Raw genomic sequence first — 17535 nt, forward strand, 5'->3', positions numbered from 1 at the left:
TTATGGAGAGATGTGTATTTATTTTTTTTTTTTTATCTTTGCGAGAGTAATTTTTTGTTTTTTTTGGTGGCGACTCGTTCCGTTGACAGATGCGGACGCGATACCTTCTAAACACAGTTTGGCGCGTTGGCAATGAGCGATACAGCAGCTGTATCGATCATGTGACTTTTCTTAAAGCGACGCCCGCAACGATACAGGCTTCACTCTGTGAGCTTGATACAAGCGTCGGTGCGTCAGTGTTGCTGGACCCATCACTACTTTGGGTCCTTTTCCTGCCTGCACAAAGCCATTCCTTAACAGAAGATCGTGACCAGAACATGGACCCCGCAGACTCTCTTTCCTCTGAGTTCAACGCCAAGATGATGCGGATGGTGAGTCTGCTCGACTGCATTGCCCAGTCACAGGATTTACGGACTATGGCAGTTGGGCTAAGCACAGTAGATGCTATCATTAGGCATAACCCTCAGCTTACTCAGTTTGCTAAGGACACTAAGTTGGCTGGCACCATTACTGCCTGGAGAGAGCAAGTTAGGGCTGGTGAGCTTGCTCTCTCACTCACTAAATCTTCCCCATCGCTGATTCAGCAAGACACACACTCTCCACCTGCCTCTACGCTGCCATGGACTTCCTCTCCTTCCACACGCCAGCCGGGACCTTGTTCACCTGTCCATTCACCAGCCTCTTTCCTGGCAGCTATGTGGTCGGAGGATCAGGAGGAGGTCTCCATTTCTTCACCGGTTCCTGTTTTCTCATCCTGAAGGAAACGGCGCCCTTGCCACGGCCACTCCTCTCCCCAGTCATCTGTTCTGCAACCTGGTCCTGCTGAAGGGTCCGAGGGGCACGTCCGGCCTTCATCTGTTCCCGCTGGTGGTTCTGGAGAACCTCACCTGCCTTTGTTTGCCTCCGCTGGACGGTCCGAGGGGCCTGTCCAGCAACAGCAACCTGCCTCTGCTGGAGGGTCCGAGGGGCCCGTCCAGCCTTCTGCCTCCTCGTCTGGTGCAGCCTCCGAGTATTCCTCCTCGTCTGGTGCAGCCTCAGCTACAGCTTCAGCTCTGCCTGGTCCTGCCCGGCCTGCCCGTCCTCGTCCTGCTCGTCCTCGTCCTGCCCGGCCACTTTCCAGGTCGTTGGCTGGACATCATTGCTGTCGTGGTCGGCCTCCGGATCTGCTCCGTCACGGTCGCTGGCTTCACGGTCGACCTCCTGAGCCGTTTTCTGGACTCTTGGGCCGTCGACCTCTGGGCCATTTTCTGGAGTCTTGGGCCGTCGACCTCCGGGCCGCCCCCCGAGCTGCCCCCCGAGCTGCCCGGGTTTGGGCTGTTGCGCTGTCGACCTCCGGGCCGGCCCCCTGAACTGTTTTTGGGAGTGGTTTCCGGGCCGCCTGCGCCTTTTGTGGGCCTTTTTGTTTGGTTATTTTCTGGGCTCCAGTGTTTTCTGTTTTTGATCTCTAGGTTGTGTTTGATTTGTTTGGTTTGGTTTGTTATTGTTGCATGAATAATGCTAAACATTATTCATGCAACAATATTCTGTAGTTCACATTAGCAATTAATCTGATTTCAAAGTTTATAAATCATCTAAAATCATATAGTTAATTAATTTGCTATCATAGTCCGAAAGAACGAGATCGCGGATACAAGCGGCAGAAATGAGCTTCCTCCGAAGGGTCGCTGGCCTCTCCCTTAGAGATAGGGTGAGAAGTTCGGCCATCCGGGAGGGGCTCAGAGTAGAGCAGCTGCTGCTCCACATCGAAAGGAGCCAGCTGAGGTGGTTCGGGCATCTGACAAGGATGCCCCCTGGGCGCCTCCTGGGTGAGGTGTTCCAGGCATGTCCCACCGGGAGGAGGCCCCAGGGCAGACCCAGGACACGCTGGAGAGGTTATATCTCTCGGCTGGCCTGGGATCGCCTTGGTATTCCCCCGGACAAGCTGGAGGAGGTGGCTGGGGAGAGGGAGGTCTGGGCCTCTTTGCTTAGGCTGCTGCCCCCGCGACCCGGCCCCGGACAAAGCGGATGAAGATGGATGGATGGATGGATGGAGTCTTGTACTGGGTGTGGATATATGCAGGTGCTGGTTCGAAAGTGTCAGACTTTAGCACTTTTGAATCACACTCAGAGGTGTAAACACATCTTCAACCACAGGGATAAACACGGTTTAAATACTTTGAGAACGAATTGTGTTTTAAATTCACTCTTGTTTTTTGTGGCCTCAAATGCTGTGACATGTGGTTTCACTGATGAAAAATAAGCACAATATGAACCCAGACAATTCTGGGGGCATTTTTAAAACTTTGTTAAAAGGTATAACCTTCTCTCTAGCTCAGAGGAGACGATTGTTACTGCTCATGATGTCACCAAATGCTTGTTTAACACAGCAGTCTATGCTGCTGAGGGATTTGACCATCTTTGCTGAGCCATTCTGCAGGTATGAGGAACATTTTCATGTACTCTGCTAACCCATTGTCAGCTCTGTGCAGCAGAAGAAAACTGAGCTGTAAATGTTGTTAGTTGTCTGTCTTTTGAGGTTATGTGGCAGATTTTTACTAGAAGAGAAATTTAGTGATCACAGCTGATCAGTATTTAATGTAAATCAGGTCAGTTTTTTTGCACTTGCTGTCATTTCTCCATACTGTTACAACGGCAGATGGTTGTAATGAATTTAATAAGGTTCACATATGTACATACTAGTACTTACAACTGAATTCAGGGTTCGATTAAGAACTGACTCTTTTCTTTTATTATATTTATTTTTTATTTTACAGTGAAGACAGGTGAGTTTATTCCTATATTTTTAAGTCATCATCAGGACTCTTGGTCTTGGGGTTGCTGGCAGTGTTGCAGCACCCCCTGCAGCAAATGGCAGACATCACAACACCCACTCACAGGTGCAAAAAAAAGTAACAAAAAACAATATTAACAATAATTGAAAAAAGATATATAAACTGTTGAAATACTTCAAAAATCACTTCTTTCATTATTTTTCTCAGAAATGTGGGATTTGGGAAGTTTTTTCATAAAAAGGATCATGTTCAAATAACATTACATACTAGACACCGGCTATCACAATGGCATAAACACATTGTTTTTTGTTGTTATATATTATAGTGTCATTTAAAAAAAGAACAAAAGAAGACCATCAAATTAACGAGCTTCATCTCTTTAGAAATACTTGGAATTGTCCCAGTGCTGGCCTCTTTAATGTATCATTCTCCACCTTGGATTGGAAACATGGACCATCAGACTCACCTGTCCCTGATGAATGTCCTAACAGAAGGTTTTAACACTTTAGTCATCAGATCAATAAATTGTGAAGGAATCTGTCGCCTAAACTTCAGAGTGCCAAGCTACATCACAAATTGTTCAGTAATTTCACAGTCCTACCTTTGTTACAAAAGAATATTTGGATATTTGTGAAAAATTTTCGTTTGGGTCAGGTAAAATATTATCCATATGTGAAATGCACTATACACAGGTACACACACACACAGGTCTTTATCACCAGGTTCCACATTTATTTACAATTTTCCCCGGTTATGACTGAACACAGTCTGACAGCTGTCGGTCCCAGCCGATTTCCCTCTCCCTCCGCTCCTCTCCGTCTCACTATAAAAAGGGAAGGAAACCATTATCAGTCCAAATCGCCATCAGCTGTTCTCACCGGCATCTCCAGCACCGCCCCGTTGAGCCCACTGCACCACTCCTCCCCTGCAGCCGCGCCCGGGACCACACCTCCGCCACACCATATTTTTGATAGGTTCTTGTCAGTCGTGCACAAATAGGTTTATGTATGCCTTGACTGCTGCTTGTTAAAAACCACATAGTTGGAAGGCTAATATGCTTTTTAATGGTTACATAATGAATTTGCTTATCTGCGTGTCTTCCTAACAGGTAAGGGTTAATTATTGTCACATCTGTGTTAAAATATTGTGTCTAAGACCGTATACTTTTCTCAACAATGCAGACCAGTTGAGTTCAGTTTTGTCTGTTTTCTCTTGTCCTCTGTGTGTTGGGAAATAGTAGATAGTTACATGACTTACATACTTTAGTTATAAACTAGAAAGTAAAGAGACAAATTGAATACTACATACACGTTATACCTTATACCCTGCAAGATACAAGCAGGCAAGACCTCAGGTGCAAACTGTGCACCTGAGGTTTTGCCTGGTGTGGTTGACCCCAGCCTCTATCAATCTTGTGCTTAAAACTTGTTCCTTTGCTCCTATGATTAGTGCCTCTCTGCTGTTTTTCCAGCCAGGTATTATCCAGCCATTGGTAGGATTTTTCAGTGTCAGCACTTCTTCTATCTGCCGATGATATATGCTTTGCAGGAGCCTTTCCGTCTGTGATAGTTCTTGTTCTTGCTCTTTCTCAGGTTTCCGCTGCCTTAGGGATTCACTAAGCATGTGAACTGTGGACTGTTGCCATCTCCTGATGTACTCATAGATCTTTGTTGTTTCATCCTGGATAATGGTTTTGATGTTCACTTGTCCTTGAAGAGAGAGAGAGAGATTGAGAGGGGGGGGGGATGTACCTGTGGTTCTACTGAAGCCTCTTCCAGTTCTGAGGGCAACAGCTCATAACACTACACCACTGGGACCTCTTTGGGCTTCACCTTTCGCATCTGATCTACTAACGTGTTGGTTTTTTTCACAGGGAGTGCTCTGGAGGAAACGTTGGTAGAGGAAGCTGCCATCCACACAGAGAAGGCAGCAGTGACCAGACAGCACTTGGACCCACTGCAGGTAGTCGGGCATAGGTGCATAGATCTAGGTGTTGCAGAGGTTGCTGTCTGGGAAATGGTCAGCTGGGTGAGTGATGCCATTTGCCAAATCCACACTATTCAAAACAAAAGGAGCAAATGGTGTATTTTTCTTTATGGAGATGTTTGAGGAGACAGCAACACCATTCAAGTGGTCAATGGAGGAATGGACTGTGCACTTGATGCCTCTTCTGAAGGGGTAGCCCAGATCGACAAATAGACAAAGCAGATGCCAACATGGCTTGCCTGTGGCCAAGGGCGAAAAAATAGGCGAGGCAGTCCCTAATGCTGGGTGGGTACAACCAGAGGTTTATCCTGAACTCTGTGGCTCTAACCAGTCCCCTGACTGGAAAATTGGCTTAGATCTGGTTCAGTGGACAGACTGATGGCAAGTCACATATGAGAGGCTGAAGCAAGCACTCTGGAAATTGTCAGAGCATGAACGTCACTATAACTCTGTGGAAAAAGAGTGTTTGGTCAGCTCTTCGCGTTATTACGTGCTGGGGTGCCCATTCATCGTCTGTTCAGACCATGCGATGTTGTAAAGGTTCAACCACATTTTAAAAAACATTTTAGGTAGTACAGATGCTGGGGGCACAGATGGCTATGGCTGACTTCCTCTGTTGGCGGCATGAAGGTATGGCAGCCGGGTGCGGTTTGTGGCTGGCTGTCAGAGGGAGAGGAAGGGCAGTGTTGGAGCAGCAACACTGGGAAGAATGGCACACCTGTCATGTATTTGTGCATTTTTTTTTCTCTCCCCATAGAAGTTGTGAGCAAGTGGAGGAGACAGATATATTTTTAATAAAAACTTTTCATGGCGGGCAGTATAACGGTGGAGGTACGTAAAGTGATGGAGCTATTTTGTGGTCCAGAAGAAGAGAGAAAAATGCCAGCACGATGACTTTAATGTTTCATCGGTTCAGTTTTACAGACATTTTGCCAAAGCTCTAAACTATCCAGTACAGTAGTTCAGCTTGCATGTGCATATAATTTGAAGTTGTGTTGTATTTTGCAGGACATGTACAACACATTTCATCAGCTGCAGCATTTCTATTTTTCTAAACACTACTACTTTTCTTACTCTTGTATTTTATTTTCCACTATGATGTATGATTTTTACTCTCTACTTATCAGTTGTGGTGTCCCTTCTGTGATAGTTCATTATTATCCCAATCAGTGAATGCTCCCTTTAAATGATTTGTTTTAGTTAAATCACAACGATTCGATGCTGCAGTAGATATTAGTTTCAATTTCGTCGACTTCTGCTTCCTTGGCATAGAGCTCAGCTTCGCTGGCATGAAGATCAGCTTCTTTGGAGTAGAAATCTTGTTGATGTTGAGTATTAACCTGCATTCTGCTGTAATGAGCTGAGATGTTTTCACAAATGGGACCAGGGTGCATCTACAGAAAGAAGACAAATGATATGAGCACTGGGTTATTTAACACTAAGGATTCAGTTTTTGCCTCATTCAAATAAAGAAATTACTTTTTTGCAAATGTTGTACATTTTGCAAAAAGTTTTGATGTATGATATCTATCAGATTTAAATAGTTTAGTTTTTTCCTTTCATTCTTTGTATGCAGTAAAACACAGCAATTTTTAAAATTGAAACAAAAAGGAGTACATTTTTTGATTTATTATTGTCATTAATGAAGCTAAAAGTATTTCTTATTATTCAATTAATCAATGGAATAATTGATGAAATACTGAATTACTAAAATAACCAATAGCTGCAGCCCTAATGGCTAGCATTTTGTGCAGAGGATGGTCAGGATTTTTTATGGATAACAGTTCAGTGGTCTCCTCCCCAAAAGAGCTTTAGATGTGTGCAGATGCAGCTGATGATACTGTGTCATAATGTGAATGTGTTTTAGTCACATAAAAAATACAACTGTTGAGTAGAAACATGATCGAGGTAGGTGGTGAGCTCCAGTGACAAAAAGGCTACAAGAGGTTAGGATGTAAGTGAGAAAAAAAAGCATGATGAGTGATTTTAAAGTTTTTCTGTGATGGAGAATAAATTATTATTCCTGTGAAGAGAAAATGAGAGGTTTTTTTTAACCTGTTTATTATCTGAAGTTTCTTGTCTTGGAGACTGACTGGAAGTCCTCTTTTTTCTATTGCACAAAAAGAAATAAATAAAATGTTAAAACATTTGGTAAATGTAGTGATTTTTAGATAGCGTTTCTCTGCACTCCTGGAGTACTCAAAGCGCTCTATACAACATGCCACATTCACTCTATGCTTTCTCACTAGCATACACATTCATACTCTGATGGATGCATTGGAGAGCAAGTGGTGGTTAGTATCTTGCCCAAGGATATTTGGCATGCAGACTGAGGGAGCCAAAAATCAAACCACCAACCTTTTGATCAACAGATGACCTGCTCTAACTCCTGAGCTACCGTTTAACCATGACAGGTATGACAGATGAGACAGTGTAGCTTACCTCCTGCACCAGTAGACAGTGAGAGGTATTAAAAGGAGCAGAGCTGCAGAAACTCCTGCAGCTGCTGGTGTCCATGTTCCTGTGATACTTTGGACAGTGAGAGTCTTTGGAGCAGAGCTGATATCTTTGTTGGTTTTCACAGCACAGGAGTAGCTTCCTGCATCCTCCCTGCTGACTGGGTCTAGGATCAGATGTTTGTTCTGGTTCTCTCTCGGGGTCAGAGGTCGACTGTTCAAGTACCAAATGTAGTTTGTGTTGTCAGTCAGAGGACAGCTGGTGCTGCAGGTCAGTGTGACTCTCTGACCCTCTGTCACCACTGCAGAAGGACTCATCTTCACTCTCAGCTCTGGAAGAAGAACATACAATAATAATAATAATTATTATTATTAGACTCCAGACTCCGTCAGTGTCATTTTTAAATCATGTTTAGTGAGTAATGCCATGTTTTAAGTGAAAAAAGCTCAGTTCTTCATTTCTGTGACATTTTACAGGGATTGTTTGCTTTATTTCATTGTATTTGTCTGACAACTGGGGTTATTAATTTCTTTTCAGCTATTCATGCCATTATTGTTACTGTTCTAGGTTACGTGTGGGTTATATAGATGTTTTCTTAATATTCCACCTTGTGATATTTGCTCAATCCAACATGAAACTTGAATAACTATCATTTTCTTAATTTCTGTGAACAGGAAAATGAATTTTTGTGTGTATTTGATATATAGCAAAGTGCTCATTAGAAAATATTTGATCAGGATTATAAAATAGTTTTATATATTTTAAAAGTCAAAAATAATGTTTTTTTCACTTGATCTGACTGTACAAAAAAAAAAAAATACACCGAAAGGGTGAATTTTTCTATAAAAGGAAAATGTCTGTTTGCTTTTGATTCTTGCTCTGTAATGGAATATTTTCACAATCCTGTTAATGAGTAAAGTCTGCTGAGTGAAGAGTTTAGATTTACCTGTGACAATCAAAAATACTCCAGGCAGATCAGACTGTCTCCATCCTTCATGATCTCTCTTGAATCTGAATGTGTATCCTCCTGAGTCATTCTTCTTCAGGTTGTTGATGGTCAGGATGTGTTGGTTCTTCATGTTGTCCTGATACTCCACACCACCTGCAGCCTCAATCAGCCTTTTAACTTCCTCATCACCACTTCTCAGTTTTTTACTCCAACATTTAAACTCTGGCTTCATGTTATCAGGATGTGAGTATTCACTTGTGATGTTGACTGAAGATCCTTCCAGAGCACAGATTCTCCTGCTGACATAATTCACTCTCCAGCAGTTTTTATCCTGAACACCTGAAATATAGATGGATTATGTAATGACTGACTGGTCTATATTTCAGGATGTCAGTGAATCAATAATTTTTTTTAACACATACAAACTTCTGTAGATTGAAGACGTTTGTGGCTTTTAACTGCACAAGAAAATGTGCCTCTTGAAGAGTTTTGAACTGAATAATGTTGATTCTCATAATAGCTTTGTTTGTTGTGGTACCAGAGGTAGATAGTCTGAGGGTCTGTCAGGTTACATCTTGTACTACAAGCCAGTGTAACAAACCCAGAAATGGAAGAAGTCCTTTGAACATGAAGCTCTGTTGATAAAAGATAAATACACTTCCCGTTACTGTGCATAGATATATTCATAAAGTTTATATAATTCATACAAATGTTGGACTCAACAAATCTGACATGTGAGTTTTGGTGGTGTTATTTTTGTACCACTTCACCTCTGGGATATGTGATGGAGCACGGCTCATCCACTGGTGTCTGTTTATAAGAACACATGTCTCCATAAGCATAAGTCACACTGAAGCAGGTTGCTGTGATGGAATCTGAAGAAAAAGTAATGCAATTAAATATTTGTAAGAAGATTATTTTTATATTTAGAATTGAGATTTCTGTTCATATTGAATTTATTTATTGTCAAATAATATAGCAGAATAAGTATCACGACTCACCCACAGAGACTTGAGGGGCTCTGAGATGCTCGTAGCCTTTGACAGCACAGGAGTATGTGACTGCTTCCTCACTGCTGAGCAGCTCTTGGTACCAGGGAGACCAGTCCTCATAGAGAAACTCTCTGTTCTTGTACCAGATGTAGGCTGCAGGCTTTTCAGTCAGAGGACAGCTGCTGCTGCACATCAGTGTTACTGTCTGTCCCTCTGTGGCAGGAATCACCTTTACCTGCAGCTCTGAGAGGATGATGGAGAACAACTTATACAATGATGCCATTTGGAAAGTAATTCATGAGTAAAAGTCACTGTACCTGTAACTACTTGAAGAGTAATTCTGTTGAGCCAACAGAGTTGTGGACTGTCGGTAGTCTTCATACAGCAGTAAGCGTTTGCATCACTCTCTCTTAGATCATTGACGGTTAAAGTTGGGTTTTTCTTATCAGAGATGTTGTACATTACACGTTGTCCATCCACAGAGAGCTCACTCTGAACATAATTTCCCTTCCATTGGACAGTGAACCATTTTCTGCTTGAAGTCAGATGTTGATGTGAGCAGTGCAGATCCACTGATGAACCTTTGAGAGCACAGATCCTGGTTTCTCCTCCATTAACACCTTTAACAGAAACTTTCTTTAGAAAAAAACCTTTCAGTCAAAAAGAGAGAGATATTCTGTAGTTTACATTAGGAACTAATCTGAACTCAAAGTTGTCATCTATAAATCATGTAGTAGGATTAGCTATGGTTACTTTTATTCTTAAATAGGGACAAATAAATAATCACTGATACCTGTGATGTAAATGATGACACCCACAAAGAGACGACAAGCATTCCTGAGCGGCATGATTGTTGTAGTCCAGACTTTAACGTTTAACACTGACAGTGAAAGCTTGAATAAAAATAAAAAAAAGTAAGTCATCAGTCACCTAAGCTTTTTCTCCTTTTCAGAGTGAAAGGTTAGGGGGGGAAGATTGACTGTTGTTTCATATTCAGTGGTTTCACATCTTGTGCAGCTTTGAGGCTAATACCAAACTTCCTTCCTTTTCCTTTCAATCTTTTGTCGACTCTGCTGTGTGCACTTGTATTTTAAATAAATGTGCAATAAATAGTCACCTCAGGTGCTTTAAGCTGTTCAGAAGAAAGCTGTGTGTTGAAGCTTTTGTCCATATCTAATTATGGTGGTTTATGGTTTGTGATGAATACAAACGACTGTGGTGATCAAGAAACCCCAGATTCAAGCTCACTGTGCAACATGAACTGCTGTGGAGATGCAGACTTTTTTTTGATACTGGTTACACATAGGTGCTGGGTGTGGCCTAAAAGTGACAGCTTTTACCACATTTGAGCAACACTCAGAAGTGACAACAGGTCTTCAACCACAGAGATAAACACTGTAAATTTTTAAATGAAAATTGTGTTCAACATTCACTCTTGTTGTTTCCTGCCTCAGATTCTGTGATTTATTGTTTGAATGCTGAAAAACAAGCACAATTTCAGATTCCTTTAGCACCTTCTCTCTTGTTCTGTTGTTTAGTAATTTGAGACCAGAAGGGACCATAATTACTGCTCATTGTGTCAGCAACTCCATGTTTAATGCAACAGTCTTGATGCTGAGGGATCTGATCATCTTTTCTGAGCCATTCTGCACACGTTGGTAACATTTTCTATTGTTCTCTGCTTAACCTTCAACAAGTGAGGACTGTAAATGTCATTACTCAATTATGTTATGTGCCAAGTTTTCACCAATCTTTTTATATTTTACACTCAGGGACAATTGATTTTAATGATTGCTGATCACTAAGAATTGTAATACTTTTGGTTTTACTGTCATATTTTTACTGTTACTATCAAGTGAGGGTGTGTGCCAAGCAACGAGAGAACCCAAAATGCAGGACTTGGCAGACAGGCTTAACTAAACTCAAACAGCTTTATTGCCAGAGCTCAGGAACAAAAACCTAAACTGAAAACTTGAACAGAGGGAAATTTGAATAGACTTGAAAAGACATGAGGCTATGGGGGAAAGAGACACTGCTGGGGAAAACAAGGTGCAAGTGAACAGAATCAATTAATGAAAACGAGCAAAGAAAAACTGAATACAACACACACAGGGCAAAAGACTATCAAAATAAAACAGGAAACCAACACTTAGACTGAGACTAACACCTGATTTTGACAGGCCAAAGTAAACACAAAGACAAACTCACTAAACATGGACACAGAAACGTAGATGAGGCATAGACAACACAGGAGGACCAGAAAAACTTGAGAATAACAAAGAAAACGATGAATACAAAATCAGAATGAAAACCTAACCAAAGCAAAGGTAATATTTAAACTAAAAACTACAAATGGTAGTGATATTTCCCAAACAGAAAACACTGGGTACAAAACCCAGTATCGTGACAGTTATAGCATTAATGCTCGTAATAAACATGGAGTTCCAAATAATAACACCTTTAACAGAAACTTTCATTAGAAAACAGCTTCATTATCTCATCCATCTTTTTTACCTTTCTATCAATAATATGTTGGCATCTGTGACCCTCATCCTGCTGTCCCAGCATGCAACAGCAAAGAGGATGGCACTGACCACAACAGACTCAGAGAAAATCCTGAGCGTTGTCCGATACATGTTAAAAGATCTCAGCTGCTTCAGAAAATAGATACGACTCGGGCCCTTCCTGCAGAATGCAGTGATGCTTTTAACGCAGTCTGGTTTATTTTCTGATACGAGTGTGTTGCTGATCTCTGTGGAAGACACAAAGTGTTGAAGACGCAGATATTGTGGCCTTCCTGTCAGGTAATCCACAATCCAGGACACAAGAGAGGCATCCACATGCATCAGTTTATCAGCCAGGAAGGTTGGCCTGATGGTATGAACTGGAAAAGTCGAAAAATATAACCTTCACAGTGCTTGGACACAATTTATCAGGTAGATGATGGAAACCTCAACTCCAAGGCAACACTTGGAGCTGAAGCAGATTCTGATGCAGTTATTATAGTTAACTAAAACTTAGCTAAGAACTAAAAGTAGATGTGAAAAACAAAAGAAAAAAATTGTTCGCAAAGTTACTCTTTAAAAAAAATGTGGTTTGAAATTCACTCTTGTTTTTTGCTGTCTCAGACAATTCTGGGGGGCTCCTCTACTGTTTTTTTGTTTTTTTTTTCGTCTGTTTGTCTGTTTTGCAGTTAGAGACACGTCCACTAGATGACAATATTATCATATCTCATGATACAGTAATGCTGAAGGATCTAATACTGTTTGCTGAGTTATCCTGCTGGTATTGGTAACATTTTCTGTTGTTGTCTGCCTACCTGTTATCAAGTCGGAGCCTTTCTGTGGAGTTTGCATGTTCTTTCCATGTTTGCATGGGTTCTTGTTCCTCCCACGTTCCAAAGACATGCAGTTAGTGGGGTTGGTAATTCTAAATTGTGCATTTGAGTGCGAATGGTTGTCTGTCTCTATGTGTTCGCCTTGTGACAAACTGGACATATCCTGCCCAGGGTGTACCCTGCCTCTTACCCTGTGGTAGCTGGGATAGGCTCCAGCACCCCCACAACCCTGATTGTGGGGGTGCTGGTTATAATGGTGGATGTTCATATGACAAAAATTCCAAATGTTTAGGTTAATAACATGTAATTAATTAATATTAGAAATAACATCATTGCTTATATAACCTTGGCATTTTTCAGTAAAAATAAATGTGTATTTTCAATGAAAGTCGTGAAAAACATTTCTCCTAAAAATGACCCAAAGTTATCAACTTAAATATACAATTTATGTGTAATCCTGTTCTCTAAACTTTTTTCGGAATTACTCAGTATTTCAGGACACTTTTCTTCTCTCCTAAGAGATCTTGAATTATTACTCATTTATTCCATTGCACCTACCAATAAGTATTTTTACATAATAATTACATCCTAAGTCACGGGCTGTATCAACACTGTCACCTAACTGTGTGATGTTTTTGAACATTCTGATAACAAATAGTTTCTTTAAGAGACAATAATAGAAGGGAAAATGGGTCATTCAAGCATCAAACATTCAAAAACTTTACAGAAAAACCTGAAGAAATAAGAGACAAATGATTATTCAGATAAATCTTCACACTATAGCTGAAAGAATTAAACTACTACAGCTCATTTTTTTTATATTTATTAATACTCATAAAGGTTATTGATTTATGTTAAGCCGTTATCAGTTCATGTATGGTTCAGGGAAAAAAGAAATGATGACTTTAAGTTTTAACTGTTCAGTTTGAAAGCTCTAAACCACGCAGAAAGCAACAACACAAAGCTCACAAGTTTGCATGTTTTACAAAGTTAGCAATAATATTTTTACATTGTCTTATACTTTGTACACAACACATGCATTTCATGATCAAACATCTTTAAATTGAAACCCACAAGCATTTCTACTTTTCTACTCATTTCTACTGTATTCTACGTGCCATTTTAGAGTGTGGTTGTTTTACACTCTGTACACAACAGCTGTGGCGCTTTTTTGAGGTTTTTTTTCTGTTTAAAAGGCAGTGACTCAGTATTGGATGTTAGAGTATAGATCAGCTGTATTGGAATAGAGTTCAGCTTGATTGGGATAGACTTTGCCTTCATTGCAGTAGAGGTCACCTTGATTGGAGTCAAGTTCTCCTTCATTGGAATAGAGATGAGCTGGTTGGTGTGTATTGACAGGCATTCTGCTGTAGTGAGCTGAGAAGTTTTCATATATGGGATTATGGCTAACCTGAGGAGACCAAAAACATAACCTCCCATATGGTACACATTTTACACCATATGGAAGGTTAAGACATTGGTGAGATAAACAAGACAAAAAAATCTATCCACACAAAGGATAAATGATCAAGTAAAAGAAAAACAGGATTGTGGATGCACTGTGTTGTGTACCTGCTGTTTGTTGTCTGATATTTCACTCTTTGGAGAATGACTAGAAGCCCTCTTTTTTCTGAGTGTCAAACATGAAAGGATATGACTGAATAACAGATTTCAAATCAGAGTTTGAACATGACTGATCTTAAAGAGAACACAGTGATGCTCACCTCCGGCAGCAGAACACAGTGAGAAGTATTATTATTATTAACAGGAGAGCTGCAAAACCTCCTGCAGCTGCTGGTAGCCATTGAGCTGTGGTGTTATCCTTGTTAGTTTTAACACCACAGGAATAATTTCTTATATTCTCCCTGCTGACTGGGTCTAGGATCAGATGTTTGTTGTGGGTCTCTGTCATGTTCAGATGTCGACTGTTGAAGTACCAAATGTAGTTTGTGTTGTCAGTCAGAGGACAGCTGGTGCTGCAGGTCAGTGTGACTCTCTGACCCTCTGTCACCACTGCAGAAGGACTCATCTTCACTCTCAGCTCTGAAAGAGGAACATTACTAAATAATTAAAAACTATAAATCTCATAAAAAAATTTCCCAATTACCTTTTTTTTAATATAGGATAGCATTTTGATGGGTAATGTGATACAGGTCAATGTGGAACGCAAAGGACCGTCAACAGTTTTACAAGAAGCACTTCTTAGACCAGCTAAAATGTGATGATCAGTGAAATTTTGCTGATAACACTTTTACATTCAGTATTGTTTGCTCAGGTTTACATGAGGCTTTTTAGGCTTTTTAGTGTAAAACATTGAGGCTCTTACATGAATGAAACATCTTAGGTCATCTTGTTAGGAGACTTTACCTGTGACAATCAAAAAGACTCCAGGCAGTTTCAGTTCTTTATCATTTCCTTTCAGGATGAAGGTGTATTCTCCTGAGTCATTCTTCTTCAGGTTTTTGATGGTCAGGGTGTGTTGGTTCTTCATGTTGTCCTGATACTCCACACGACCTGAAGGCTCAATCGGTTTTTCAAGTTCCTTATCACCTGTTTTCCATTTTTTACTCCAACATTTAAACTCTGGTTTCATGTTATCAGGATGTGAGTATTTACTGATAATGTTCACTGAAGATCCTTCCAGAGCACAGATTCTCCTGCTGACATAATTCACTGTCCAGCAGTTTTTATCCTGAACACCTGAAATATAGATGGACGATTTAAAGTTGACTGTGGTGTCTGCATGTTGAGATAACAGCTTGTTATTAATTAACAGAATTAACAGTTTTCTTTGATACTCACAGACGTCATCAGATTGAAGATGCTCATGACCTTTAATTGCACAGTAAAAGTTGTTTTTCAAAGAACTTGGAGTTGAAATGCTTCTTATATTTTCCCTATAAAGTTTTCCATTTTCATACCACACATAGACAGTTTGAGGGTCGATCAGAGGACATGAGGTGCTACAGGTCAGTGTGTTCCCAGGTGTCTTTACAACATGTACCACTGAAGAGATGATAAATACAGTTTCGTCAGTCACTATGTTATTATGCATATTTTATACGTGTATGTATGTCAGTTACATGGTTTTGTGTATGGGAGCAGATTTGTAGAGGTGAGTTCAAAGAACGGTACTTGAACTCACTTCTCTTTTCATTATAAGAGAGGAGTCTGTGTACTCATTCTGTCTTTTCCTCATCAGGGACGTTTTCAGTTTAACACATTTTCATTGACTGCATCCACACACTTCAATAATAATCTTGGCATTCTACTTTTTTCACCCAAAGCGTAATGTAATTCACGTGTGACCTGATGGCTGTCAGTGCTACCCCTCAGCTTCTTAGTAGATGTACCTGTGCTGTTAATGTGAAAATCCTACTTGAATCCATTCCTGAATTATTGCAATCACAAAATTTTCAGAAAACTAGAACTTTGACCTTGACCTCGAGGTCAGTGTCAAGGAGATTCAAAATCATCAAAGATTTTTAGTACATGTGCCTTTTGTAGCAATTTGGAAATCCTACTCATTCTCGCATTCACAAATCTCTGTGTCCATGCCAACTGCCAATAACATCTTTTAACCCTTCAGCCTTTTTACAGCTGAGGGGTTAAAAAAGTGAATATAGAAACAGTGCATTTCAGAGATCAGTAAGAAGACGTGTTTGTGTTCACCTCTGGGAAATGTGATGGAACAAGGCTCATGTTCTGATCCCTGCTGATAAGGACACATTTCGCTTTTAGTGTACGTCACATTGAAGCATGTTGATGTGATGGAATCTGGATGAAAAAAATATTAGAGTATTGAGTATGTTTACTCAGAATTATTTGACTTAGTTTATTTAGAGTAGTTTATTTTGTAACACACTGAACATCATGACTCACCCACAGAGACTTGAGGGGCTCTGAGATGCTCGTAGCCTTTGACAGCACAGGAGTATGTGACTGCTTCCTCACTGCTGAGCAGCTCTTGGTACCAGGGAGACCAGTCCTCATAGAGAAACTCTCTGTTCTTGTACCAGATGTAGGCTGCAGGCTTTTCAGTCAGAGGACAGCTGCTGCTGCACATCAGTGTTACTGTCTGTCCCTCTGTGGCAGGAATCACCTTTACCTGCAGCTCTGAGAAGATTGTTAATAGAAAAATTATCAATATATTGATTATTCATAGATGAGTTCTTAACGCATTTGATAAAACCACTGTACCTGCAACACTGAGAGAAATTCCCCTTTGGTCACAGTCTGATTTGTCAGCAGGTTCTCTGCAGCAGTAAATGTTTGCATCATTCTCTGCTAGATTGTTGACTGTCAGAGTCAAGTTACTATCTGCTGACATGCTGTACTTTCCATCTGCAGATGTCTCAATCTTGAAGCCCCCCCTGTGTACACTGTACCAGTTCATGCTTGATGTTGGATGTTGATGTGAGCAGGACAGATTCACTGATGAACCTTTCAAGGCACAGATGCTGTTTGTTTGTCCCTGAACACCTTTAACACAACATTTGATTAACAAGCATCTGTGCAGATTTACACAATTTCTATAACATTGATCTCTATACCAACAAGTCATGGCAGTTGTACAGTGATAATGCAAATGATTAACTTGTACTTTAATGACCTCATCAAGATAGAATTAGTGAAAGTCCCTTCAACTAAAAGCTATTATCCTGTTTTATCTAATCTTTTTGTGACTTTGCACAGTCTGGCTACACCTGAAATGTTTTGCAGTCTTAAATTGAACAAAATATATCCTCCCTGAGAGATGGAGAACAAAGATCCAAAACAAACATCTGGCTTCTGAAAAACACAACTGCTTTAAATTTCAGCTTTTAGTCAGAATGTTTGATTGTTTGATCTTCTAAATACTCCAGATGCTGTTTGGGTAAAATAAAGGAGGTGAAATTCAGAAGTGTCCTGCTTAAAAGAGAGATGCCAATTAGAGAATGGACAGAGAGATAAAGGCAAATGTGTAGACAGAGTGCATGCAACACCATATATACCAGTCAAAAGTTTGGACAGAATGGCTCTAAATCCCTGAAATGTCTCTGT

The 17535-nt window shown here is 40.5% G+C and overlaps 2 protein-coding genes across 3 annotated transcripts in view; both read right to left on the minus strand.

Moving 5' to 3' along the window:
* Positions 1–5673: 5673 nt before the first annotated feature.
* On the minus strand, positions 5674–10003 carry LOC146667651 (uncharacterized). The gene is made up of 9 exons (XM_085409302.1): positions 9949–10003; positions 9473–9775; positions 9165–9398; positions 8934–9038; positions 8586–8798; positions 8161–8502; positions 7200–7545; positions 6813–6867; positions 5674–6151 (listed from the first exon to the last, which is right to left on the minus strand). The coding sequence occupies exons 1-9, from the start codon at positions 10001–10003 to the stop codon at positions 5963–5965; spliced, it is 1842 nt and encodes a 613-aa protein (XP_085265428.1). The 3' UTR covers positions 5674–5962.
* Positions 10004–13696: 3693 nt separating this feature from the next.
* LOC146667652 (uncharacterized) overlaps positions 13697–17535 on the minus strand; it is a 15343-nt gene continuing 11504 nt past the window's right edge. Inside the window, exons 1-8 of one of the 2 annotated variants that reach the window (XM_085409301.1) lie at positions 16693–16974; positions 16375–16608; positions 16165–16269; positions 15295–15498; positions 14860–15192; positions 14217–14535; positions 14065–14122; positions 13697–13903 (exon numbers count right to left, since the gene is read on the minus strand). In XM_085409301.1, coding sequence (XP_085265427.1) covers positions 13697–13903; positions 14065–14122; positions 14217–14535; positions 14860–15192; positions 15295–15498; positions 16165–16269; positions 16375–16608; positions 16693–16888 — 1656 coding nt within the window. In that variant the 5' untranslated portion in view covers positions 16889–16974. Of the gene's footprint in view, positions 13904–14064; positions 14123–14216; positions 14536–14859; positions 15193–15294; positions 15499–16164; positions 16270–16374; positions 16609–16692; positions 16975–17535 lie in introns of those variants that run through there. The other variant, XM_085409300.1, reaches the window with a different exon arrangement.

The sequence above is a fragment of the Rhamphochromis longiceps genome, linkage group LG6 (genome assembly GCF_057381845.1).
Source record: "Rhamphochromis longiceps isolate RC_006_pf linkage group LG6, R_longiceps_female_GT1.1, whole genome shotgun sequence".
In the NCBI taxonomy this organism is placed as follows: Eukaryota; Metazoa; Chordata; class Actinopteri; order Cichliformes; family Cichlidae; genus Rhamphochromis; species Rhamphochromis longiceps.

Bases quoted from the DNA above. Each gene is read 5' to 3' on its own strand.
- LOC146667651 (XM_085409302.1), bottom strand. From the start codon at position 10,003: ATGCCGCTCAGGAATGCTTGTCGTCTCTTTGTGGGTGTCATCATTTAC. The intron at 8,503-8,585 runs GTATGTGTTAAA...TCTATATTTCAG, and splicing joins TCTTCAATCTACAGAAGTTT to GTGTTCAGGATAAAAACTGC. The intron at 7,546-8,160 runs GTAAATCTAAAC...TTCTTCTTCCAG, and splicing joins AGTATTTTTGATTGTCACAG to AGCTGAGAGTGAAGATGAGT.